This window comes from Peromyscus californicus, unplaced genomic scaffold (genome assembly GCF_007827085.1).
Source record: "Peromyscus californicus insignis strain IS unplaced genomic scaffold, ASM782708v3 Scaffold_7__1_contigs__length_154581171, whole genome shotgun sequence".
Classification (NCBI taxonomy): Eukaryota; Metazoa; Chordata; class Mammalia; order Rodentia; family Cricetidae; genus Peromyscus; species Peromyscus californicus.
In genome coordinates, this window is record NW_026294595.1 from 16278662 (window position 1) to 16304601 (window position 25940).

General features: G+C 41.6%; 1 protein-coding gene across 1 annotated transcript; it reads left to right on the plus strand.

Moving 5' to 3' along the window:
• The first annotated feature begins 2446 nt into the window (after nucleotides 1-2446).
• Tbpl2 (TATA-box binding protein like 2) lies at nucleotides 2447-21370 on the plus strand. Its single transcript, XM_052726265.1, has 7 exons — nucleotides 2447-2512; nucleotides 4244-4707; nucleotides 5766-5853; nucleotides 8389-8480; nucleotides 12404-12571; nucleotides 16732-16826; nucleotides 21294-21370. The coding sequence occupies exons 1-7, from the start codon at nucleotides 2459-2461 to the stop codon at nucleotides 21368-21370; spliced, it is 1038 nt and encodes a 345-aa protein (XP_052582225.1). The 5' UTR covers nucleotides 2447-2458.
• Nucleotides 21371-25940: the final 4570 nt, after the last annotated feature.

Below are 25940 nucleotides of genomic sequence, written 5' to 3' on the forward strand. Positions count from 1 at the left end.
TTGCTCTGGAAAGCAACATGGAGAGTCCTCAAAAAACTAAAAATTGAAATTACATATCATCCAGTTTTGCATTCCTGTGTTCATCCCTGAAGGAACAGAGGCACCCCAGGAGAGAGATACCTGCATATCTATGCAGTATCCACAGCAACCAAGTTATAACATCAGCCTGGGTGCCAATCAATGATGAATAAATAAGAAAAGGATTTTGTGTGTGTGTGTGTGAGTGTGTGTGTGTGTGTGTGTGTGTGTGTGTGTGTGTGCGCGCGCGCGCGCGCGTGCGCACGCGCACATGCGTGCACAGGAACACAGTAGGTCATTATTTGGCACAAAGAAGAACAAAATCATCTTATGTACTAAACTGGAGATAACCAGGTTAAGAGAGTAATAAGCTAGTTGCAAACAGGGAGGGTGCTGGTAGCCCAAAGAGCTGCATGTGACCAGCATGAGCTTGGGCCCATTAGCATTTCCTCATGGAGAAATGTCCAAATTAGTGACACAAACATTTATTGGGATTAATTATAGAAATGTAAGTGACTCAAAGGCAGCTACATCTCCAGGAAGTCCTCTGGGCAACTTCGAGGTGGATATATTACTGAAGAGTCCCTCCTGCAGCATAGAGAACTTGAGAAGAACTGCCAACTTAGAAATGTTTGTGTTCAATCAAAGAAGACAGGCATACAACAAAGCCAGACACAAAAAAATGAGTGTGACATCTTTTCTGTCATATGTGGAACCTAGAAAACACAGAGATGATATGAAAGTAGGAGCTACCAAGGTGAAGGAAAGCAGCTTGGGGTACATGAGAACAATGGGGGTACTGTGTAATTGAAGAATAGAACACGCTTGTATGAAAATGGCATAATGAAACCCAGTATTCTGTGCGGTTTATATGGGCTAGACAACAACAACAACACACAGAGATTAGAGATTGGTCTAGCTTTAGGAAGAAGCCATTTCAAAGATCCTTCCTTTTTGATGGACAAATTTAATTCCTTATAACTGTAGAGCTGAGGTGTTCATTTGCTTGTTAGCTATCAAATGTGGCCCACGCTTAGGTCTAGAAGTTACCCACATTTTTTTGTACCATGGCTCCATCCATCTTCAAAGGCAGCAGTGAAGAATCTTCCTCATGGCAAGGTCACCTCATGCTCTGAAATCCCTCCCAAAGAGCAACCAATTCCTTCTTGGCAGCTCAGCAAGTAAGGCCAGCCTTAGCCAGGATCCTCTCCCTTTCCAAATGACAGACTTGGAGTTTTAATTATATTGGCAAAACCCAAGAGCACCTAGATTTGCTTTTGGGTAACTGGGAGATATGCAAACATTTGGTTCACTAGGACAGGGATTTGTGGAACCACCTCAGCATTCTGCCTGTCATATACTATTTGACATAACTATAAATCTGTTTTAGAGGCTGGAGAGATGGCCCAGCTGTTAAAAGTGCTTGCTGCTCTTTCAGAGGTTGGGAGTTCTGTTCCCAGCAGAACTAACATCAAAGTGTCTGTTTCTAGAACCATTCAGCACAGTTAAGCCAAGACAGTCGAATTAAAGATTTCAAGAAAGAAAATCTTCTCTGGATATTGAGTTTTGCATTATTTTCTCGAGTTGTCTGGACCCTAACTGCAGAGCAACACAGCTGTAGGTAAATTCTCTGTAATTGGTGAAACTCTGCCTGGGATGTGAAGGTGAAAAACAATAAAAGAAATATCGCATCTGGGTGGGGGAGAGGGCCCAGTGGGTAAAGATGCTTGCCACTAAGCTTGACACTCGGAGTTGGAGCCCCCAGTTCCTTCGACATGCTGGAAGGAGAGAACCTACCCCTGAAAACTGTCATCAGATCGTCACATGAGCGCTGTAGTGTGCACATATCCATGCACACACCAACGGAGACAAACAGTAAAAGTACCATACCTGAGAAAACCTGGGTGTGGTGGTGTGCCCTGTAATCCCAGCACTCAGGAGCTGGAGGACAGTTTGTGGCTAGCCTGAGCAGCATGAGAAGAGGGGCCGGGGGAGGGGGGAGGGGGGGAAGGAAAAGAGAAAGGAAGAAAAGGAAACAAGAAAAAGCGCAAGAGAAAAAAAACGTTCTTTTCTCCCTGTGCACTTCGCTACCTTTATGCTGCTCTTCTGGCGGCAGGGCCACACATACAGGCCCAGTGGTGGCAGTGGCCCTAGCCTGGCCTTCTCCTCCAGCCAACTCAGCAGCTCTCCACTGCCTCTGGGCGCCACCAGCTGCGCCTCGCCTGGCTCATCAGTGCCTTCTCTGTGTCTCACCTGGTTCCTCAGCTCATTCACGCCATCTGTTGAAGGGGTAGACCAAGCTGGCCCTGCAGCGAACAGCCTGAAGCTGATAAAGGGTACCAGTGCCCAACGCTGAGCTGGTTCCACCAAAGCTCCTTTGACTTGCTTGGACGTTGATCCCTTGGCTTGTCTCCGGCTCTACGTGGTGGGCTCTCCCCTCATGGAGGAGGAGGACATGTACCTGGACCTCTTTCTGGACCCGTATACAGTCCAGGTGAGCCTGACAGCTCCATTGCTGAGAACCAGGGATGGTGCTGGCTTTGGGGAACCTCTTTGAAATGCTAAATCTTCCCTAAGAGGCAGACTCGATTATCCAGGCCTTTCAGCTGAACTTGTAAGTTCGGCGAGGTAACCAGGGTTGTCAATCAGACACCCGAGCTATGAAGTTAGATGACCCAGTCCAGGTGGTAAAGGGATATGCTGCCTGCAGTCACCTTGGGTTCCAGCGCTTCTGCTTTGCTAGGATCAGGCCAGGATCAGGATATCTGACTTCTCAAACTGATAGTGAACAAATAGGCCGGAGCTATGCTCCTGCCTCAGCTTCCACAGTAGCTGGACCTACAAGTTCAGTCCACCACCTATGACCACACTTGGTTCATTAGATTTTTTTTAGGCAACCCTTCCTTCCTTCCTTCCTTCCTTCCTTCCTTCCTTCCTTCCTTCCTTCCTTCCTTCCTTCCTCCCTCCCTCCCTCCCTCCCTCTCTCTCTCTCTCTCCCTCCCTTCTTCCCTACCTCTTTTTTTTTTTTTGAGACAGGTTTCTTTATGTAGCCTGGGCTGTCCTAGAACTCACTGTGTAGATCTTCAGATTCACAGAGATTCACCTGCCTCTGCTTCCTGAGTTCTGGGATTAAAGGTATGAGCCAGCACTATAGAGGCTGAGGCCAGCCTAGGTTACAATGAGACCTTATCTCCAAAACAAAGAAAATGTCAATTTAAAATATTTTTACTATTTAAATTTCAGTAACTTATCTATCTGTTCTAAATTCACTTAATTTTTAAATCTCTCCTTTGGTTAAATAAAGCAATGCTGAGTCTTTACTGAGCGCTGATCAGTCAATTAAGACTGTGTCCCAATATTCACAAGCTTACTCTAAAATGTGATTTTATGGGGCCACAGAAATGTGGCTCAGTAGTCGGGAGCAAGTGCCAATCTTGCAGACAGCCTGAGTTCAGTTCCCAGCACCCATGTCTGTGGCTCATGACTTTCCGTAACTTCAGCTCCAGGGAGATTTGATGCCTTCTTCTAGGTTCCTTAGGCACCTGCACTCAAGGACATATATTCCCTTCACACATATACATAATGACAGAAATAGTAAAAAAGAAAAACCCTTAAAATGTGAATTTAAGACTAAAAGAGCATTTAAGTCAAGTGATGCTTATAATTAACTAGTAGAGTGCAGATGCTCTCTTAAATTTTATAGGTATCTTGAGTTCAATTATACTTCTCACTGCTGGAGTTAGGGACAATTTAGCAGGCTATAACTGAAGTAGGAAAAACATTGCATGATAAATGCCTTTTCTATATTTTAAGATATAGTTAGAAAAGATTTATTTGTTTCTATTTTCTGTGTGTGAGTGTTTTGTCTGCATGTATGTATACACACTGTGCATGACTGGTACCCAATGGACGAGTCCGTAAGAGGGTATCAGATCCCTTGATCTGAAGTTACAGATGGTTGAGTGCAGCCATGTGGGTGCCATGACCCTGGGTCCTCTAGAAGAGCAGTCAATACTCTTATGGGCCATCTTTCCAGCTTTTAGATGTATGCTTAAGCATGCTGGAACTCTGTAGTAGAATCTTGGTGGTACTTTATAGGAAGCAGGGTATAAGTATAAGCAATCTCCAACTGCCTTTCAGACGGAAGCCATTGACTTCCTGCCATAGTGTAGTCCCGTTGGTGTAACCCATTGGTTGATTTTATTTTGCTTTTCAAACTGCTTAGGATGACTTTCCTCCAGCTGTGTCTCAACTGTTCAGCCCAGGGGCACCTTTAGATATGCACCCACTTCATCCATCCAATCCAGAGACTGTGTTTAATTCACATCTTGGCAGAGTCAAAGAAACATCCAGTGACTTTTCATCTGTGGATTTAAGCTTCTTACCAGATGAGTTTCCCCAAGAAAACAAAGACCAGACTGTCATTGGAAACAAGCAAGAAATTGAGCAAAGTTGTGAAACTCAAGATCAGCAAAATCAGTTGCTGTTGTCTGGTTGGGAGGAGAGTGGGCTGAGCTTGAATAGCCCCAGTTCACCAAATTCCCATTCCCATCTGTGCCCTGATGGTGCTGACTCTAACCAGCCGTCTCCAGAAAAACTAAACTCCAACGCCTTATCTGTGGCATCCATAGTGTCCATGACACCAATGATCCCTGTTCCAGAAGGCTCTGGAATTGTGCCTCAGTTACAGTAAGTGTACTTGTTTTTAAAGTGAGGGATGCTTCTAGGTGTATAGTTTATATTTCAGAATATGAGAACTAATTTCGGGATAATGGGATAAGGAGGAGAATTTGATTGCCTCATTTTTCAGTTCTTAATGGGTCATAACTAATGGCAGTCTGGTTACTTATGAAAGGAAAAACCAGTTCTTAGTCCCCTAAGAGGAGGTCAAGATTAGCAGACACATTCTCAAAAGATTGTATTGTTTATAGCAGAGCACTGAAGTTGTTAACAATGGTAGTTAAGGCTGGATAAACATAAAGGATACAAAATTGAGTTTGATTTGCAAACTCTTTTGGATTTGTAGTTTTGGTTCTGGGATAGTATTTTTTTATTATACAATTGTAGTAGACTATTATTTTAAGGTGTGTTATTTTTGTTTATGTTGCATTTGTTTAACCCTGTGAAGCTGTGTTACTGTGCTTGTCTAAAACACTTGATGGTCTAATAAAGAACTGGCCAATAGCAAGGCAGGAGAAAGGATAGGTGGGGCTGGCTGGCAGAGAGAATAAATAGAAGGAGAACTCTGGGAAGAGGAAGCTAAGAGCTAGGAGCAGCTAGAGAAGGAAGAGGACTTCAGGGGCCAGCCACCCAGACACACAGCAAGCCATGGAGTAAGATTTACAGAAGTAAGAGAACATGAAAAGCCCAGAGGCAAAAGGTAGATGGGATAAATTAAGGAAAGCTGACTAGAAACTAAGCAAGCTAAGGCCAGGCATTCATAAGTAAGAATAAGTCTCTGTGTGTGATTTTTTTTTGGGAGCTGGGTGGCTGGACCCTAAAAAGGAAAAAAAAAAACCAATAACAGTTAAGTTTTAAAGCTTAATTTTAGTTATGAAATGTAAGAAAATGTGAGTTTTAGCACGTTGGGGTTTACACTTCACTAAGGACCACATTACTTTGCTTTTCGTGCTGAGAATTCTTCCCCAAGTGAGTTGCTAAGGCAGAGTCTATGAAGTTTATGAAGTAAGTGAGGTTGGTGCTGAAACTATACCGTTATGATCTTCTGTGTTGGCTTGTTTATTCAGGAATGTAGTTTCCACTGCAAATCTGGCTTGTAAATTGGATCTGAGGAAAATAGCTCTGAATGCCAAAAACACAGAATATAACCCTAAGGTAAGAGTCCTTCGTGTCCTTTTCAACCATTATATTTTTCTTAGATTTTGTTCCTTGTATGATTATGACATTGGCTCATTTTTTTTATTTTCTAAAAATAAATTCTTAGTAAAAGTTTTAGTTAACTCAGAAGGTTAACTATTTCATTTTTAAAAATTTTGAAGTTTGAAGAACATTCATTCTCAGTGCTGAATAAAGCAATAATTGAACAGTCCTAAAACTAGATCTTTGTCATTCAGAAAGATTTTTCAGTATGTCTATTTTCAGCTCAGTGAACACTAGCTTTCTCAGATTGTCATCACATCTGTGGATTTTTTTTTTAAAAATCTTTTTGACAATGTCTTGCTATATAGCCCAGGCTAGACTTGAACTTGGAATCCGGCCTGGATTGCTGAGATTATAGGTCTGTATAACCATGTCTGGTTGGAAACACTATTTTTCTAAATGCTGGCCCACACAGCTGACGAACACTTCTATGTTTACCCATTTTCAGTTTCTTTTACTCAAAAAAGTTAAATTGAGCCAGGTGGTGGTTGCACACGCCTCTAATTCCAGCACTTGGGAGGTAGAGGCAGGTAGATTTCCGTAAGTTCAAGGCGAGCCTGGTCTACATAGTGAGTTAAGTAAGCCAGGCTTGCATAGTGAGATCCTGTCTCGAACTACTGCCCCCCTCCACACACACTCAAGGGAAAAAAAGAAAAGAAATAGTTGTGAGGTAGAATTCTTATGGTGGGAACAATGATGGACTATATTATTGGAAGGAAAATTTTTTTATGCATATTTTAGTCACCAACTTCAGCTCCCCCCTCTTTTGTGGGAGAGAATGTACAGGATCTTTCTGGAATTGTACTATACATGCAAATTCTGGGTTGGTGCTTGAGTTACCTTAAAATTTTAACAAAATCAGGACAGGAAGAAGATAACAACTGCTAGGCATGGTGATGCTTATTTTTAATCCCAGGACTGGGAGGCAGAGGCAGGCAGATCTCTGTGAGTTCAAGGCCAGCCTGGTCTACATCTCTATATAGCCAGCCAGGGTGACATAGTGAGATCCTATCTTAAACAGCAACAACAACAACAAAAAAGAAAAACCAAACCAAACCAAATAAAAACCAAAAGAAAGCAAAATAGGTGGTGTACACCCATAATCCCAATGCTTGAAAAGCTGGGGCAGGATAGAAGTCTGTTTGCCTGGATCATATAATGAGGGTATGCATATATTTCTCTCTCTTACTTTAAGGAATATCAGGGAAAGTGATACATTTTAGTAAGCACACGAGAAGCATTAATGAGGACTTATCCACTCTCTGGTGGTGATTCAGGGATTTTTGGTGTTTCCAGTTCAAATTGCAATTGGTTGTCTGAACTTGAAGTGATCCATGATCTTTTGGAGTAGCTGGCCCCCGCAAGAGGTTGTTTTGCACAGGACCCACTTCAATTTCATTCCTGGCTTGATGGGTGAAAGAAAGTTGGAAAAGAAAGTGTGTAGGACCAATAAGAGGACCAGGTCATTTAGTGCCATGCCAATATTGGTAGGCTGATTGGTCTCAGGGGCCTAAGTGTCCTTGAAGGGGTTTATCAGTGAGCAGGCCCGGGACCACACATTGAGAAGGAAACAGATTTTTCTCTTCGACTTTAGTATGTTTGTCATGATGCATACTGTGTTCTGATTTTAGTTGCCTTGGTATATTCTAGACTCTTGGCAATAGCATACGTAATAACACACTTTTCTGTGGTGGGTTTTTGTCTTGAAATAGGATTTAGCTATGTAGCTTAGGCTATTCTTAAACTTAGAATCCTCCTGCCTCAGTCTCCCAAGTGCTGGATTATAGGCATGTGCAACATCAGGCTCATATATTTTTTTGTTTTGAGATGAGAGCTCATGTATTCCAAACTGGCCTCAAACTTTAAATGCAGCCAGGGATGATTTTGAACTCCTCCCCTCCTGGCCCTGGTCTCTACCTTCAGAGGGCTGGAATTCCAGGTGCACCACCAAACCTGAATTATTTCATGCTGGGAATCAAACCCAGGCCTTCATGTGTGCTGGGCAAGCACTCTGCCAACAGAACCATATCCTCAGTTCATCATCTGCCTTCTTACTCTTATTTTTTTTAAAGGATTCTGTAAGAGAAAAAGGAAGTATGCCAATGTAAATCCAACTAGTTGTGGTTTTATATCATTTCTTTACCAACTTCTGATAATGTTGGAGGTTAAATATTTAATTTCTTGTTTATTAAATGAGGGCAACAATGGACTTGTTAGTCTTGTTATATGTATAGATGAGAGAAAATCTAAAAGTCCTTAGCATTAGACCTTAAATATAACAGGTACTCTAATTTTAGCTGTTACTTTAAAAACAGCTGTAAAATAACATTTTATAATTTTTGCTAAAGTGGGGAGAATAGACTCAGACATTGTTTGGCTTTCCTTGTCCATTTCAGTTTCCCCAAGATTTTCATAGACAGCCCAACTTTTTAACTGGGCTATTGTTAACTTCCAGCAGAGACTAATTCTCCCATTGGCTTTGGTGTGCAGAGGTTTGCTGCAGTCATAATGAGGATCCGAGAGCCAAGGACAACAGCCCTCATTTTTAGCTCTGGGAAAGTGGTCTGCACAGGAGCCAAAAGGTATGAGGATGAAGTTTCCATTCCTACCTACCCCACAGGCAACTTACTATGTAAGAAAAGCATAGCATTTGTGTGAGAACTCATAGTAGGAGCAACATCTTTTTCTCTGCCAAATAGTTAATGTGGGGTTAGAAGCTCTTAGTCTTGGCCTGGTGGTGGTGGTGGTGGTGGCAGTGGCGGTGGCGGTGGTGAAGGCGGTGATGGCACACACCTTTGATCCCAGCACTCAGGAGGCAGAGTCAGGCTGATCTTTGTCATTTCAAGGCCAGCCTGGTCTACAGAGCGAGATCTAGAACAGGCTCCAAAGCTACACAAAGAAACCCTGTTTTGAAAAACAAACAAAAAAGTTCTTAGTTTTATACTTAATACTAAGCTATATCCCACACTTTATAGTCCCCAATGTTTGATTAAAGTTCAAGGAACTTAGCTGATTATAGGAACTTGTTTTTCACACACACACACACACACACACACACACACACACACATATATATGTATATATTAAATACACATATACATTATATATAACATAAATATGTTAAAAGCAAATTCATGTATATATATATACACACATATGTAATTTTTCCCCGGTCATGACAAGATATCACAAGCCTAGGGACATTATTGTAGTTTTTTTTTTTATTGCAGATAAGAAGGTAGAACTTTCTAAATTGCTTATTTCTGGAGCATTCACTAAGGAGGCATCTCTGGAAAGATTTCTCTTTCCTGGATTTCCTACAGAGGAAGTCCTGAGCTGATGTTTGCTCTTTCAGCATAAAGCTGGTAGGAGAGAGCTGGTTTCCTCCTTGTGTCAGATGGACAGCAAGTCCCCTTTGAGAGGTGATCTCAATCCTCAGCTACAGAGGCACCAATCATTCCTTTCTTCCTATGAGCCTGGGCTGCCAATATGCTTATTTGTATCTGCTCAACTTATTGAAAAAATTGACATTGTTTGTATTTTCATGATTGATGAGATTAAACACTTCTTCATAAGCATGTCAAATGAGTATTATATCTTTTGCCCAATATCCTAGAGATAATTGTCTTTTGGTGACAGCTTTTTGTATTTTAAGTATTTTGCGATTTTATGCATAAGTATTTTTTCCAGATTACTATTTATCCTGTTTTGAAGGAGATTTTTAAAACACAACTTAAAATTGTTGTTATATAGTTAGTTGATTCTTGTTTTTCCCTTTATGTTTGATCATTTGGAATCTTGTTTGGAAAGGCATTCTACCTGTAGAATGTGATATAAACATTGACCTCCAATATTTTTCTAGCCTTTTTCATGTCTTACATTATATAAGAAATAATAGAGAAAGGATAGTGACTTTTTGATTCATCTAGAGCAGTGGTTCTTCTCAACCTTCCTAATGCTGTGATCCTTTAATGAAATTCCTCATGTTGTGGTGACCCCAACCATAGAATTATTTTTATTGCTACTTCATAACTGTAATTTTGCTACTGTTATGAATCATAATGTAAATATTCTTGGAGATAGAACTTTGCCAAAGGGGTCATGACCCACAGGTTGAGAACCACTGGTCTAGAGCATGCTCTGTCTGAAGGGAGTGCCCTGTACCTCTGCTGCCTGCTGTGGTAGCCACTAGTTACTGTGGCATTAAGAAATGGAAATATTTAAATTAATTGGATAGAGCAGGTTTAGAATTTTGTTTCAGTTTAAGATAATTTTTTTTCAAACCACCAATCAGTATCCAAGTAACACTTATTGAAGAATGCACTCTGGTCCCATGCTCTTGATTTTTTTTTTCCAGAGCTGAGGACCGAACCCAGGGCCTTGCACTTGCTAGGCAAACGCTCTCTGAGCTAAATCCCCAACCCTGCTCTTGATTTTTCATATTGAGTTTTTGTGTGTATCTAAATGGGTCTCTTGGCCTTCTATTCTACTGGTCTATGGATCTCTGGTCCCAGAAACCTCCATTCCTAAGTAATCATAGGACATCTGTGCAAGATAGACATAGGAATGTTCTCTCAGCACAGTTTAAAATAGGAAATCCATATTAAATATCTAGTAAGAGGGCTTTTATTTAAGTCACAAAGTGCAATTGTTCTAGCTATATACACACATTGAGTGGTGTCACAGCATGTGATTGGTTGGGGAGCAGACAAAATTGTCAGTTCATTTATCTAAGTTTGTATAATGTGCTCATATCACATACATTGTATCTTTCTAGAATTTGGAAGCCAAATTCAGATGGTAATTGTGAGTTCAGATAGAGACACAGGTTATCTGAATCTATTTGATTCTTGAGTTTTGCATAATGAGTTGTGAGCATTTGGTTTATACAAGAGAGCAGTATTTTTGTCCAAACTCTATCCAAACCTATTTTCTGTAATGATAAGGATGAAAGATACATGTTTGCTTAGGGATATGTGCAGAAGGCAAAATTTAAATAGTTCTTGCCACCTGTGATGAAACTTCAGGGTTTTAAATCTATTTTCTAATGTTTGCACAGTGAATATATATGTAGACTTCGAGCTGTGGTTTTTGCATTTGAAATTTACAGTGAAGCAAGCCTTCCTTTACTAAACGTCTTAATTCCATTGCTGACTTGGGACACAGTCTTGCTAAACCATGTCAGGAGTTAGAAGTGGGCGGGGGAAAAATAAGGATAATTGAAGTAATTAATGCTCATAGCACAATTCCAGTAAGAGGACCTTGAGGGATCTAGGGAAGAGAACCCAACATTTCGCTTGTTCAGGCAAGCTGAGTCAAGGTAGCTTTTCTTTTAGGAACTGCTGATTCACAACTCAAAGATGAACACACCCCACCAGGAGAGCTGTGTTCACATAGTTCACTCACAGTGGCCCCTGACCAGGAGCCCCTGCTGCTCACTGTTGTTTGGGCAAGTGAACAGTGTCAAATGAATACTACAGGCCCAAAGGCTAGGACTTTACATTCCCTGACATGGATTTGGGGTTGATCGTAGCTGCGAGTTTGGATACCATCCCCCCCCCCCCCCCCCCCCCCCCCCCCCCCCCCCCCCGTGCTGAGTATGAAGCAGCTGGGTGAGAAAGTTGAGGAAAATTGGGCAAGATTTAAGGAATTTAAAATTTGTTTTTGACAATTCGTCTCATAAAGACCTAAGTCTCTGCCACTCACTTGGCACATATCTTTCTTCCTTGTGTTGGTTATTTTTGTGCATGTCTTCGTACTTACTTTTTGCCTATGCAAATGGCTCACACACCTTTAGACCAGGGCCGTTCTCAGGCTGTAGCAAGTACCAGAAGCACTTAGAAGACTATAGACAGCAATTTGCTCCTTCCTAGACAAGAGTGTCTGTGTGTCAGAGGTCACTCCTGGGTCATGACCCCTCTAACAAGATTTTAGGTCTGAGGACATACTTTGAGAAATAGTGCAGCAGTTAATTTTTCAAATAACATTTAAAACAAATAGAAGTTCCTTACAGATGAGAGATGGCCAATCAAGGTAATGGGTTTGGGTCTGTTCAACAACTAATTGTCCATTGTACCAGACATTTAACAAGATACTACAGACAAAAATATAGGAGGGAGGTCCTTCTCATGGAACTTCACTTATTTTTACTTTATTCTTGTCCTTCCAGGGACCAAACCCAGAGTCTTGCACATGGTAGGCAAGTGCTCTATCACTGAGCCACACCCCAGCCACGGTCTCATAGGTCCATTGAAAGATGAACCCAGGACGTGTAGTAGAGATACGGTCAGAAGCATAGGCTACAAATGCAACACAAATAGTAAAAGAGACAGAGCGAATAAGATGCCATTAACTAACTAGGTGTGGTAATACATGCCTATAATCCCAGCATTTGGGATACTGAAGCAGGAAGATTGCGTGAGTTACCCACTAGCCCGGGCTACAGAGCCAGACTCTACCTCACCAAACAATGCAAGTGTCTTTAATCATGTTTGCATCTCCCCAGTGAAGAGGAGTCTCGACTGGCAGCGAGAAAGTATGCTCGAGTGGTGCAGAAGCTTGGCTTCCCCGTCCGATTCCTCAATTTTAAAATTCAGAACATAGTTGGAAGCTGTGATGTGAAGTTTCCTGTCAGGCTGGAGGTTTTGGCGCTAACCCACCGTCAGTTCAGTAGGTATGATGGCTTTCGAGCTTGACCTCGCACTTGCTAAGCTGTAGCAGTTATAAAATTCAGGCTGTTTATACAAGATAGCTGTCAGAGAAAGTGACGACTCGGCAAAAAAAATTAGAGGAGAAGGCAAGGTAGACGAATGGAGTAAGGTGCTGTGCTTTGGTCCTCAAAAGTTACGATATGGGCCAGGGTCTTGAAACAGTGGTTCTCACAGTGAAGTTGCACAGTGATCACTTGGGCAACTTCAGCCCACATCTCGGATCGGGCAGCTCCACCGGAAGAGACTTGGCTTGCAATCCTGCAAAGTTCATACCCAGCATTGGTGCTGAAGCTCTGTGTTCAGGACCACTAAGTGATTAGGTTTGTAAAATAGACCCAAGTGGCTCTGGAGATGGCAATGGGGGAAGTGGAGAGGTAAGGCTGACAGCTGGGGTGGAGAGAGAATTGGAGGGGAGGAAAGATGGCTGTGGCATAGCCTCTGAGTGTGGTCCTGTCTAGTCATCTTTATCTGGGAGGGGGTGTCTTTGTGTAGCTGTAACTGACATAGCAGTGCTGTGTTTATAGTATTTCTATCCTAAGGCAGCATTCTGGCCTCCCTGGCTTCTTTAAACCTAATCTCCTCAGCTAGACTGGCTCCCTGGCTTCAGCTTGACCCTCAGAGAGGGCAGCTCAGGCTTCAGAGGTCAACACCACACTCTCCATCCCTGGATACAAACCTGGGTCAAAGCAACTGACCTAATATGGAATGGCAGATGCTTTTACACTCTCTTGGTCAGTTCAGTCTCATTCCAACCTTTTATTTCCTTTGTGAGTGAACAGTGAGTCTGTTCAGTCAAGTGGGTAAGGAACAGTGGAAGGGGTTTTGTTGGCTTTCCTTTCCAATCCAACCCCAGCAGAAGTTTAAAATGTCTGGACTTTTCTTAACTGCCAAGCTACAGAATAAATCTTATTCTGAGATTTACCTTGGGTGATGCTTTCTTCCTCCTCCTATATTTCCCCTCAATTTGCTTATTGAGTGGCTATGATATCTGCCATGTTTTCCATTTTTCAAAAGTCAGTTCCGTGGACAGCTTCCTCCCTTCCTCATGTAATATACATCACCTCCGGTGTGTTTTCTTCAACTTGCAGGTAATTTATAGGCATAGTACATACTCCATTTTTAAATATGTGAACACAGACATTTTATCATCTGGTTTCTCGAGCCACAGGACTCCAGTCTCCCTTCTCAGAACACACGAATGAGATCCACCTCAACTCAGCATGGCTGAGGTAGACTCCTTGCTCTCCTTTCAGGCCACTTGGGGCTCCACATGTGTACAATCCCTTCCCTTCTCTCCCTTCCTTTCTCAATACAGAGAGATTGCAGTTGACAGTAAAAAAAGTCACTTGTCACCATTTTCACTTTCTGAAACACAGAACTACCAGAAGAGCAAGATCAGAGTCAGCTTTATCTTCCAGAAGAGGCCCACATCAGTCTCTTGTTCTTAGTCGGGTTTATGAGCTCAGTTAATTTTTTTGAGTCTGGCTGGAAAGTGTACTTTGTATTCCACAGACTATCTCTTTCTGGTCTTGTGCTGGCCTCCCACAGAAGTACTCCGTTGGGCCTTCATCCACAGGATATGGATCTCAACTGCAGTGTGTGTGTGTGTGTGTGTGTGTGTGTGTGTGTGTGTGTGTGTGTATGCATGTGCATGCACACGCACGCATGTCTACTCTTTACATTGGGAGCCTTAAGGATACTTTTCTAAGCAGAGAAAGGGATTTCTTTTTAACTTTTTTTAAACCCCTGTAGCTTTTAGGAAACATTACACCATCAGTCATGATCAGCTCAAGTGTGTCTTATGTTAAAATCTCAAATTCACCTTTAATTTAGGGTCTGGAAATGGGCATTTCAATATCTAATACAGGTGTGTCCTAGTTTTATATTTAGTTTTGAAATCAGGTCTGGCTATGTAATCCAGGCTGCTGTCACACTATAGCGATTCTCTTGTGTCAGCCTCCTGAGTGCCAGGATTATAAGCATGCATCACCATGTCCAGGGTGTTGAACCCAGGGCCTCGTGTCTCTTAGGCAAGTGCTCTACCCCTGAGCTACATCACCACTACAGTCTCTCCCTTGCTACTTTCACTACCAATCTATGTCACAATCATCTTTATAGCTTTCTATGAACATTTCCACTTCAGTTTTAAACTCAGAAATATGCCGGCAATAAATACTTGTTAAGGGTCTAAAATCCAGGTGAATATTGTGTAGTAGAGGGTAAGGTTCTACTGGCCACCTATGCAGCTTTAGTCCCTTGCCCACATGGGGTTCACTGACTAAAATAAAGACAAACTGTCAGTGTTAGTGTTGAACTGTGGAAGTCACTATGGAGCTAAGACTGTTCTGTGTGCAATGGGACCCTGAGTAGGGTGCTTTGTGTTATGTAGATTTGGAGAGTCAGAGAAGTGCTCCTGGAGAGAGGTGATACTGGAAGATGATTCAAGGTCGAACTGGCCAAGGAATCATCAGATGCTTGCTATTCAGTCTCTACTGGATGGTGTCTGTCCTTCCCCCTTTCTCTACGCTTCAGCCCTCTTTTACTTACACTGATGCACAGGATAAGTAACATATCTCTAGTTAGGAGTTCATTGTGCCTGTCACTTTAAAAACATGGTTTTGGAAGTGACCTCCATACTCTGCAGGAGTGTCACCTCCTCAAAGTGATCACCTTTCTCTTTCCAGTAAGAGCTGCTATGGTTTTCTTGGTTGAAGAACTGCAGGTGCTTGTCGCTGTGGATTGTCCTCTACACATGGAAGTTTGGGTAGATCCTAACGTGCCATTTTTCAGATGTCTTATTTTCCTCCTATTGTTCTCCATGAGCCATTACTCTGAACGGTATTTTCATACCCTCCTTTTACCCTCCCAACTTCTCCAGGGGAGACAGCTCAACCATTTCTATGGCTCTGTGCCCTTTTCTGGGATGGAACATGGAGACACAATTCTTAAGCCCTATCCTTTGCTCCATGGAGATCCAGCATATGTTTTCTAGTAAGTCTGAGTGAATTACTACTTATAGGAACAAATTGTGAACTTTACATACTTAGTATAATGCAATCAGGTTCCTTTGTATAGCAGCTGTCCAAAGACAAGTAGCTGTGGTCTTGAACTTCTTTTGGGTTCTATATGCTAAAAATGTCTAGCAATTTATAAATGCACAAAAAATGTTCTTATTATTGGGAACTTGGAAAATCCAGAAAAATATGTCTATATGCTGTTACTGGCAAGCTTTAGTTGAGTGGTGAAAGGCAGAAAACATTTAACAAGATCTTCAAATATCAGATCTGATGCCGAAAGTTAATCTCAATTTCTAACAATCTAGAGTGGTTTACAAATGAGAAGAACAACCAAAAGTTAGCTCTTAAACTGGGCATGGTCACAGGGTGGCAGTGGCACACGCCTTTAATCCCAGCACTTGGGAGGCAGAGGCAGAGGCAGGAGGATCTCTGTGAGTTTGAGGTCAGCCTGGTATACAGAGTGAGTTCTAGGACAGCCAGGGCTACACCGAGAAACCCTGTCTCAAAGACAAGAACAAAAATAAAACCCCAAACCAAAAGCAAACACAAACCAACAAACAAAAGCTGGGCATGATGGTATCTGCTTGAAATTGAAATCCTAGCACTCAGGAGGCTGAGGCAGGAAGACCACAAACTCTGGCAGCCTGGGCTATGAATAGCGAGTTCTGGACCAGTTTTAGAAACACCTGGGGATACCCTGTTTAAGAAACAAAATTTAATTGTTCTTGAGACAGTCTCACTATGTAGCCTAGACTTAATCTCTCAAACCTCCCTTGGCCTTCCACATCCTGGGATTACTGGCATATGCCACCAGGCCAGGCTTGACTAAAAATTCTGTTTTTGAATGTCTTAAGTGTCTACACTCAGAGTAAAGGTTGTAGCTCAGTGTCACAACACTTGCCTAAAATAGTGTGAGGTTTAGTGTTCAATCCTAGTATGAAAAAAAAAATTTCTACACTCAAGACATTACTCTTGCCAAGATAACCAAGAGGTTTTTAGTAAAATGGCACTTTTTACAACTATGATATGAAGTTTAATGTGTGGGATCTTGAATGTTCTGGAAAAGTAGTGACTAATAGTGCAATCTATCACTTTTCATGTCTCAGTTATGAGCCTGAACTGTTTCCTGGCCTTATTTATAAGATGGTAAAACCACAAGTGGTGTTGCTCATCTTTGCATCTGGAAAAGTTGTGTTGACAGGTAAGTTTAAGGTTACTATCTCACCTTCATACAACGTAAAGCTACGTGTATGCTTTGCTTTTCCTTCTGAATGGCTTTTCCTCCACAACAAGGTAATTTTTGCTATATTGGGGGAAAGAAAAGAAAAGGGAAAATGACATCACTCATAGATCTCAATTCCCAAAATGATACATTTTCACATATCATTACTTAGTGTGTATTTTCATCTTGCTATTCTGCTTTATATCAACCATTATCACACATGAAACTAACTTGCTTCTTCAAACTCTTTAAGGAGGCTTTTAATAACACTGCACAATGTTCCCAAGGCAGGGATTGGTACGTATTCCCTGTAAAGGCCAAACACTAAATATTTAGACTTTGTGGCCCCAAGAGTTTCTGCTGAAACTGGCATCAGATAGAGGCTTTGGACTGTGAATTATGTGACTATGGATTAAACATGCCACATAACAGTACTCTTTTATTTTCTCCCAATCACTTAAAGATATTGAAGTCATTCTTGGGTCACAACTGACACCTATAGTCAGTACACCGACTATACCAGCGGCCCTATACTTCCTGTCTCCTGTTCTCACAGGTTACTAAATAAAACTTGTCCCCCCCATTGTCAGATGCTTTTATGATCCTTTGTGTTTGTTACTTATAAATGGGACAAGCATTTGACTATTTTTGTATGTGGAGAATTATTAGTGCCAGTGCTCAGAAGTCAAACTTTTGTTTAAGTATATTGCTGTTTTCAAAGTTCTGAGCATAAATTTCCAAATTCTTTTAAAGGCATGTACAATATATTCTCTATCAAGTCTTCCTTCCAATAATGTCTCTGAACATCTTTTGACTAAACTTTCAGCAGCATTTTAAAAATTGCACGGAAGGCTGGGTATGGTGGGTATTGCCTTTAGTCCTGGTGCTTGGGTAGCAGAGGCAGGCAAATCTCTGAGAAAGAGGTCAGCCTGGTCTACATAGTTCCAGGCCACCAACCAGCATTACATAGCAAGACAGCCTCCTCCCTGCTCCACAACTTGGCTAGTTCAAGTCATTGTATTGCTGGTTGGTGTATCGTCTCGCTAAAATATGGAGATGTATTCATAAACCTGATGTCCAAATGATGGACCCTTAATTTTGGGTACCTACCAGGTGCATGTACTATGTTGGCTTGCAAATACCCATCTGGCAGCAATCCAGCCCTGTGGAGACAGGTGGTGGAGTTATGTTGCACTGGATCTCACTGAACCAGAGGATAAGCCATATGTACTTAGACCAACCACCCAGTGTCCCTAATCCTGCCATATGCTCTTCAAGGATAATAAAGTTGCCTAGATTTTTGTGAAATGTTATGATTTTCAAAGGACTTTGCACAAATGTTAGTGCACATAACCCCCTCGCTACTCTAGGAGAAGGGTTGCTGTCTTTCTGGTAAGGAACCTGAAACTTGGAGGTCAGGTGAGATGCTTATGATTGCAAAGTTAGTTAGTGGTACAGCTGCCATTTGGGCTCTTACCGAATTTCAAAGCTGGTCCTTTCCTGGTATATCAGGCACATCTTGCTGCCTCAATGGTCAGGGTTAGGAATGGTGTGTATCCCAAAGGGGCAGTCATTGGGGCACACAGAAAAGTCATGGTAAACCGCTTAAAATGCTGAGGTCACCCCTTTGGTGCTGTTGCTGCAATAAGGTAGGGGCTTTTATTATTAATTGGACTATGAGACTAATTAATTTTCCTTTGATGTTCATACTTTAGTGAGGAAATGTTGGATGAGGTCTGGGACACAGTCAGAGAGAAAAGGGTTTGCCTAGATTGTACAAGGCCCTGGGTCTGATACCCAGCACCAGATCTAGTACTAACTTGACAAAATCTTGTTTTAACACATGGGAATGAGCACAAGTGGCATTCGGTTGATGGCTTCCGGTGTAAAGAAGGGAACACTGGCTGCATGCCTCCCTCATTGCTGCTTTATGATTTAGGTAACTTTAATTTCTTGGGCCTCACTTCCCCCATTTATGAAATAAGGGAACTGTATATTCTATTGTGTCAGAAATCATTTGTTGAAATCATTGTCATAAATCAGATGTTGCTAATGTAAAATACTGGCTGAGTTCTGCTTCCCAGAGGTCTCCAGGTGGTATGTTATTCATGTTTGAATGAAGTGTTCTTAGGTACAGTATTTTATATAAAACTTTATGGAAAAAGCAAACCAGTGCTTATCTCAAATGCCGGACCTGGATGCCCTGTTCCTCAAGGAACTGTAAAAAGAATGTCTTGCCCGGGGGTTTGCCTTGCTGTGCACGCCTGCATCACTTGTCACATGCCATTTTCTGATGGCAAGAGGCCTGTTCCAGATAGAGGTGTTCACAAGGCAGAGGCAAGTTCTTCGTCAGTAGCCTTATACTTTTATCTCACTGTTTGATTTACATAAAACTGATCTCTTTGGAAAGGAAAACTTTACTATTCTAACTCTGATGAGACTTTGGGGGCTTTTCCACCCCAAAGGTGCAGAGTTTCTCTTCTCAATTAGTAACTCAGCCTTCATCCTCACTCTTCCATCTTTCAGGATGCAGACCTACAAATTGCAAACTACTTAGCAAGGAATAAATACAATTTTGCCATTAGCAGCCAAAAAATAAATTAGACTTATAAGGACTTCCTCCTTACTTCTTTAAGGTTTTTTTTAAAAAATGGAATTTATCTAACAAACTTAACCACTGGAAAGTGGGCATTTAGAACATTTGATGTTCTGCGATGAAATGTGACTATACCATTACCTCCAGTTCTAAAACATTCCATGGCTCCAAATAAATCCCCGTTATCACTGAACAGTTTTCCATGTTCTCCAGCAGCCCAGGCACCTGTGTCTGTTGTCTTCATGGAGTTACCTATTTTGAATGTTTCATCTAAATGTAACCATTCCTGCCCTTTTTGGGGGAGGGGTGTGTGACTAGATTTTTTTCAAGTGTTGAGGCATGTCTACATTTTGTCCTGTTTATGGCTAAGCAATACTCTATTGTGTACGTACACTGAGTTTTTATCCATTGATGGCCACTGAGGCTGTTTCTCTTTGTTATTATAACTACTGTTACAATTCCAGTCTGCACTGTATACCTGCTTTTGGTTTTGTGAAGGGTTTACTTGTGTGAAATTGCTGGGTTGTGTGGTGATTCCCTAGCTTTTGAGGAATACCCCAACTTGGGAGCTGAACCCAGTTTGCGTTCCCTCCAGCGGCGCAGAGGTTGCTGAACTCCCACATCTGGACTGTCAGCTGTTTCTTTTCTTGACTAAAGGTATTACAGCTCATCCCTGTTCTGAATTCTGGTTGGTCCTCTCTTTGGATCTTCTCCCTCATTAGGCCTGGAGCTGAGCCAGATACTCACTCTCAGATTTGCTTCTTTCTTTCAAGCTTTGCATCTCTGAAGGAAGAGTCCTATGACTCCGGATACTCTAAGTTACTCACATACTAACAGGCTGTTTTTGTTAATTTGTTTTTGAAACAGTCAGCTGTGTAGCTCAGGAGGGCATGAATCCTTCTGCCTCTGCCTCCCAAGTGATAGCTTATAGGCATGGATCACCCCCTGGTGCTAACAGTTTTTATTGTTTCTTCCATTAACTTCCTTTCTTTGCTTTCTGCCCACAAATGTGTCAGATTCTAATTTCTATTTAGCTGAAGCCCTAAATTCACATAAGAACCAGTCCATAACACTCTTTGGGTTGTCCCTATCAACTTTAGAAGGTGGAGAGGGTGATGACTGATGGTTGTTGGTGAGAGGCAAGTGGGAACTGACTGATATTTCTCAAGGGAGAGTGTCTAATCTGTTTTTAGTGCTGTAAGTCCATGTCAGTAATATCGTAGTTAACAATTGCTGACAGCTAAGACTCTAAGGATGAAAATGGAATAAATTTCCCTCTAATTTCTTGTGTGTCAAAATTAGAAACTCTTAGAATGATTCTACCCTGTCTGATACTATGAAAACAAGACACTAACCAAAAAATGAGTGGATCCAAAGAAGTCATTTTTTGCTAGCAGCGAAGGTCACAAGTGCTGAGGATGTCATTCTTATGTAATGATGTAGCACACTTGCACAACATTCTATCTATATTTCCACTGAGCCCTGTGTGACTGAAGACAATATCCACAGAGAGGAGAAATACTAAAGGAATCTCTGCCCTATGGCACCTATTTTTGAGAGACTATGGCTATAGTGTCCTTACTCCAATACTTTATTAGAAAGAAGTGCCACTTATTGTGAAGTACTGAAGAGGCATCATGTAGAAACCATCACAAAATTGCACATCCTGTAATCCCAGTACTGGGGAGGCAGACACAGATGGATCTATTCTGAGGCTACCCTGGGATGTTTAGCTAGACCATTTCCCAAAATAAAAGAAACAGTAATTGAACATGGTGAAATGAAATTTTAGGATTAAAGATGTTGTTGTTGTTATGTTAAACTTTATATATACTTGGATTTCTTTATAGGTGCCAAAGAGCGTTCTGAGATCTACGAAGCATTTGAAAACATGTATCCTATTCTAGAAAGTTTTAAGAAAACCTGAATGTATCATTGGGCTTCTCATATTGTAGTGATTTGGATATGTGCTTAAGCACAGCAGAGAAAGAGCGGGTTTCTTCTACATGTTACTGTAGAAGCTTCCCATGCTTTCTAGCAGTCCCTGTTATTATGCTAATAGAGTTATGTTTTTTGTTTGATTTTTGCTTTGGTTTGGAAACTGGGTCTGCTGTGTAGCCTAAAGTGCAGTTTGATTTATTACAAGGTGATTATATGTGAATAATCATGATTAAGAAATGAAAATTTCATACTCAAAAATGACTCTTGTATGTTATTTAATTATAAAAAACAAGAACAAATATAAACTTATTTCAGAATTTGAAACATTCCAGGCCTTGCTAGACTGTGGCATTAAGCCCATGCTTTATTTTTAAATATGTAATGTATTAAAATGTGTTCTCTGAAGACAGTAATACATAGAAATTTCAAGTGACTGCATATTTGGATACTATCTGTAATACTATAGCTATCAATAGAAAATCATGTTTAGTTTTTTATTTTTCCATTTAAAGTATAGAAGGACAGAATCCAGATCCTTTAGTAACAGATACTGTGAAAATCACCTTGGGAGAACCAATGAAATACCCCAAACCTTAAAATTCTGTGTTTGAGATGACCCTGTGAAGTTGTTCTTCTCCGCCACCAGCCTCAGTTATTCTCTTATTGTGCTAATAGCATTGTGTGTGTTGATTGGGATTTTAGGAATCATTCTGGTTTAGGGAAATCTATTTGGAAAATAATATAGGGAATTTGGTTTTTTTTTTTTTTTGACTATTTTTCTAATACTACTTGATTGTATTTAAACAAACCTCAGAGAAGGAGCAAAGAGTTCAGGCCAAAGATCTAGCTAGGTTGTGGTCACCAGCATTTGATGATGGACATGGGAAGATTGACAGGTAACCTGCTCTTGTGATCCAGGCTCTAGGCCCTACATATTATCCTTTCTAAAGTTGCTGTGGAACAGTCCTTTTCTACACTATATGTATTACCCTCATTTGCCAATAAAAAGATAGCTGGGCAGAAAGAAATTGAGAGCAAGGGCCAGACTAGGAGAATTCTGGGAAGAGGAAGTTGGAGTCAGAAAGTTGCCAGCAAATGTAGAGAAGCAAGATGAAAATGCCATACTGAGAAAAGGTACCAAGCCACATAGCTAAACATAGATAAGAATTATGGGTTAATTTAAGTGTAAGAGTTAGTTAACAACAAGCCTGAGCTATCGGCCATTAAGCCTCTGTATGGTAATTGGGGAAGCGACTGCCAGGTATTTAGAATTAAATGCTGGGGACAGAAAATGTCTGAAATCTTCAAGTGGAATACATGGAAAATATCCTAGGAGGCAGCTCTGAGCAATGGGGTGTGTGACTTGGGGGAGAAAGCTCCACTGGAGAGAATTTAGAGCTTTCATCACTGGACTGCCTGCTGAAGCCATCCTTAAGAATCATTGGTCCAACTGGACCTACAGCTCCACTTCTCTAGTCTCCACAATGGTCTAGAGACATATCCAACAATCTGATCTAAACCACCTCTCTAAAGAAACTTAGAGGAATCAAGTCCATATTCCCTTAAAGCATGGCACAGAGGGTAGGGAAGGACACAGGCCACTAGAACTCAGTTTTCTGACTTTGTTGGTGATACATGCCCAGAATCACTTTGCCTAGGAGGTTGCCACAGCAGGTTTGGGATTGTAGGGAAGCACAGGCTACATAGAAGGCATGATCCATTTAAACCAGATTTCAAAAATCTACAACTTTGATTTGCATCTTTGGTATGTTTTTCACTGCTGTTTGTAAAGTGTTAGGCTTTTTTGTATTAACCCTTTGTACATTATGGAGATATACTGCCATATGGGTAATATATATATATATATATATATATATATATATATATATATATATATATATATATATAATATCCACAACTGGGTAAGTGTCAGGCAGAAGTTAAGGGGTTTTCTCCAAATCCCACAGCAAATGAGGAAGGTGAGCCAAACTACAGACTAGTCCCAAGATTGAAAACTCTCCCAACTTTCCTTCCTGCAGTTTTAGCCAAACTTAAAAGTATCTTTAGTAAATAAAATGAGTAATTCCCTTGTTCCATTCCACACCTTATTACAGAGAATATATTGAATGCTTGAGACACCCTATTACTATGCTTTGTAAAACACAGAGGCATTCCACTGTGTGACTCAGCAGGTGTTACAGTCCTGCCTCTGGAGGGCACTGAGTAGGACCCTGGGCTCCCAGAATCCCTGCTAAGGCCTTTATAATCCACTTGGGATCCAGGCCCCTCTCCAGGCCTTCTTAACTCCCCCCATGACCTCCAGACCACCCCTAAGCCCCCACCTCCACCCCTAGCATCTACTTGCCAATGAGGCTAAGTTGCATGGGCCCCACATACTAGAAAAGACACCTGCATTTGTTTTCTAACCTTTACATACACTGTGGAATACCTTTCCCACCCCTCATACATGGTGAGTTAATGAATTTAACAAATAGCTCCAGCACAGAAACGTGCTGACTACAGCCCTGTGCCATGTGTATAGGTTTCAATTCAATGGATAAACTAAAGATGGTGTTTGGGTGACCTCTTCTGGTAAATGGGTCTTCATGCATTTTTCCTGAGGAAATGAAGTACATAACAGGCTGGGCAGGCCACCTACCTTCTGACATTTGTATCAAATGTCATTGGTCCCTTTAGAAAAGACATTAGAATGGTTCACATGTATCTGCTAAACTACAAGATAGCCCCTATCTTAGGGGTTTTATTGCTGTGAAGAGACACCATGGCCATGGCAAATGGTAATAAAGGAAAACATTTAATTGGGTCAGTTTCAGAAGTTTAGTCCATTATCATGGTGGGAAATGGCAGCATGCAGGAAGACTTGGTGCTGGAGAAGAAGCTGAGAGTTCGACATTTTGATCCACTGGTAGCAGAAGCAACGGTATGTCACACTGAATGTAGCTTGAGCATAGGAAATCTCAGGGCCCACCCCCACAATGACACACTTCCTCGGATAAGGCCACACCTACACCAACAAAGCCACACCTAATAGTGCCACTTCCTGTGGGGGCCATTTTCTTTCAACCCACCGCAGCCCAACTGCTTCTGTCATTTGGAGTGAGAAGACCATGATGAAACAAAATGATGTTCACAACCATAGCTATGCCTGGAGATAGCCCCAGGATTACAGTTGAAACACCAATAGTAAATGGCAAAGAGTTTGTGGCAAGGCCTAAGTGTACAGGAAAAGCTATGGTTATAAGAGAGCAGGGTAGGGCTTGGGGTGGAGGCTGGAAAGATACCTCAGAAGTTAAGAGCACTGGATGTTCTTCCAGAGGTCCTGGGTTTGCTTCTCAGCACTCACAGAGAGGCTAACAGCTACCTGTAATTCCAGTTCCAGGATATACAGCGCCCTCTTCTGGTCTCCATTGGCACCTGGCACTCATGAGGTGTACCCACTAGTACAATCAGGTAGAACACACATAGACATAAAATTGAGATGGGGCATAGGTCCTAATTTCAACCAAGGTCCCAAAAGCATTCCTTAGAGAACCCCAGATGTACTTCTACCCAAGAAGAGCCACAGAAGGTTCTGTAGCCAATTAGAATAACCTGCAACCACAGAAATACCCTCATTTACATAACAAGAGTTGCTGGGAAAAGGCACTGTGAAGTTGTTCACCCCAACCTAAAGAGGACTCCCCCCTCTTTCTACTGCTCCTATTCCTCCTTCCCTTCCTCCTCTTTCCTCTTCATTATTTTTTTATTATTATTTTTTTTTGGTTTTTCGAGACAGGGTTTCTCTGTGTAGCTTTGCGCCTTTCCTGGGACTCACTTGGTAGCCCAGGCTGGCCTCGAACTCACAGAGATCCGCCTGGCTCTGCCTCCCAAGTGCTGGGATTAAAGGCGTGCGCCACCACCGCCCGGCTCCTCTTCATTATTAAAAATAGATTCTTTTCTCAAATAACAGGTTCTGATTATGATTCCCCTCCTCCTTCCAGCTACTCTCCATCTCCCATTCCATCCAGATCTACTTCCCTTCTTTCTCTAGTTAGAATAGGCCTCTAAGGGATAATAAACTGTAACAAAATAAAAGATATAATAGAAGTTATCACATGGAGTTGGGTAAGACAAACAGAAGGAAAGGAGCCCAAGAGGAAGAACAAGAATCAAGAGACCCACTTATTCGCTCACTCAGAAATCTCATAAAAACACTAAACTGGAAGCCATAACACACACACGTATGTACATATGTGAGTGTTTATGTAACTACAGAGGACCTGGTGCGGGCCTGTGCAGGCCCTGTACATGCTGCTTTATTCTATGAGTTCATACGAGCTTTGCTCATGTTCATTTAGAGAGCTTTGTTTTCTTGGTGTCCTCCATCCCCTCTGAGGGGTTTCCTGAGCTCTCAGGGGAAGGATTTGATGGATACATCCTATTTAGGGCTGAGTGTTCCAAGGTTTCTGACTCTCTGTTTAATGTCTCCCTGTGAGTATCTATGAATCTACTGAAGGAGGAAACTTCTTTGATGATGGCTGAATAAGACACTTGAT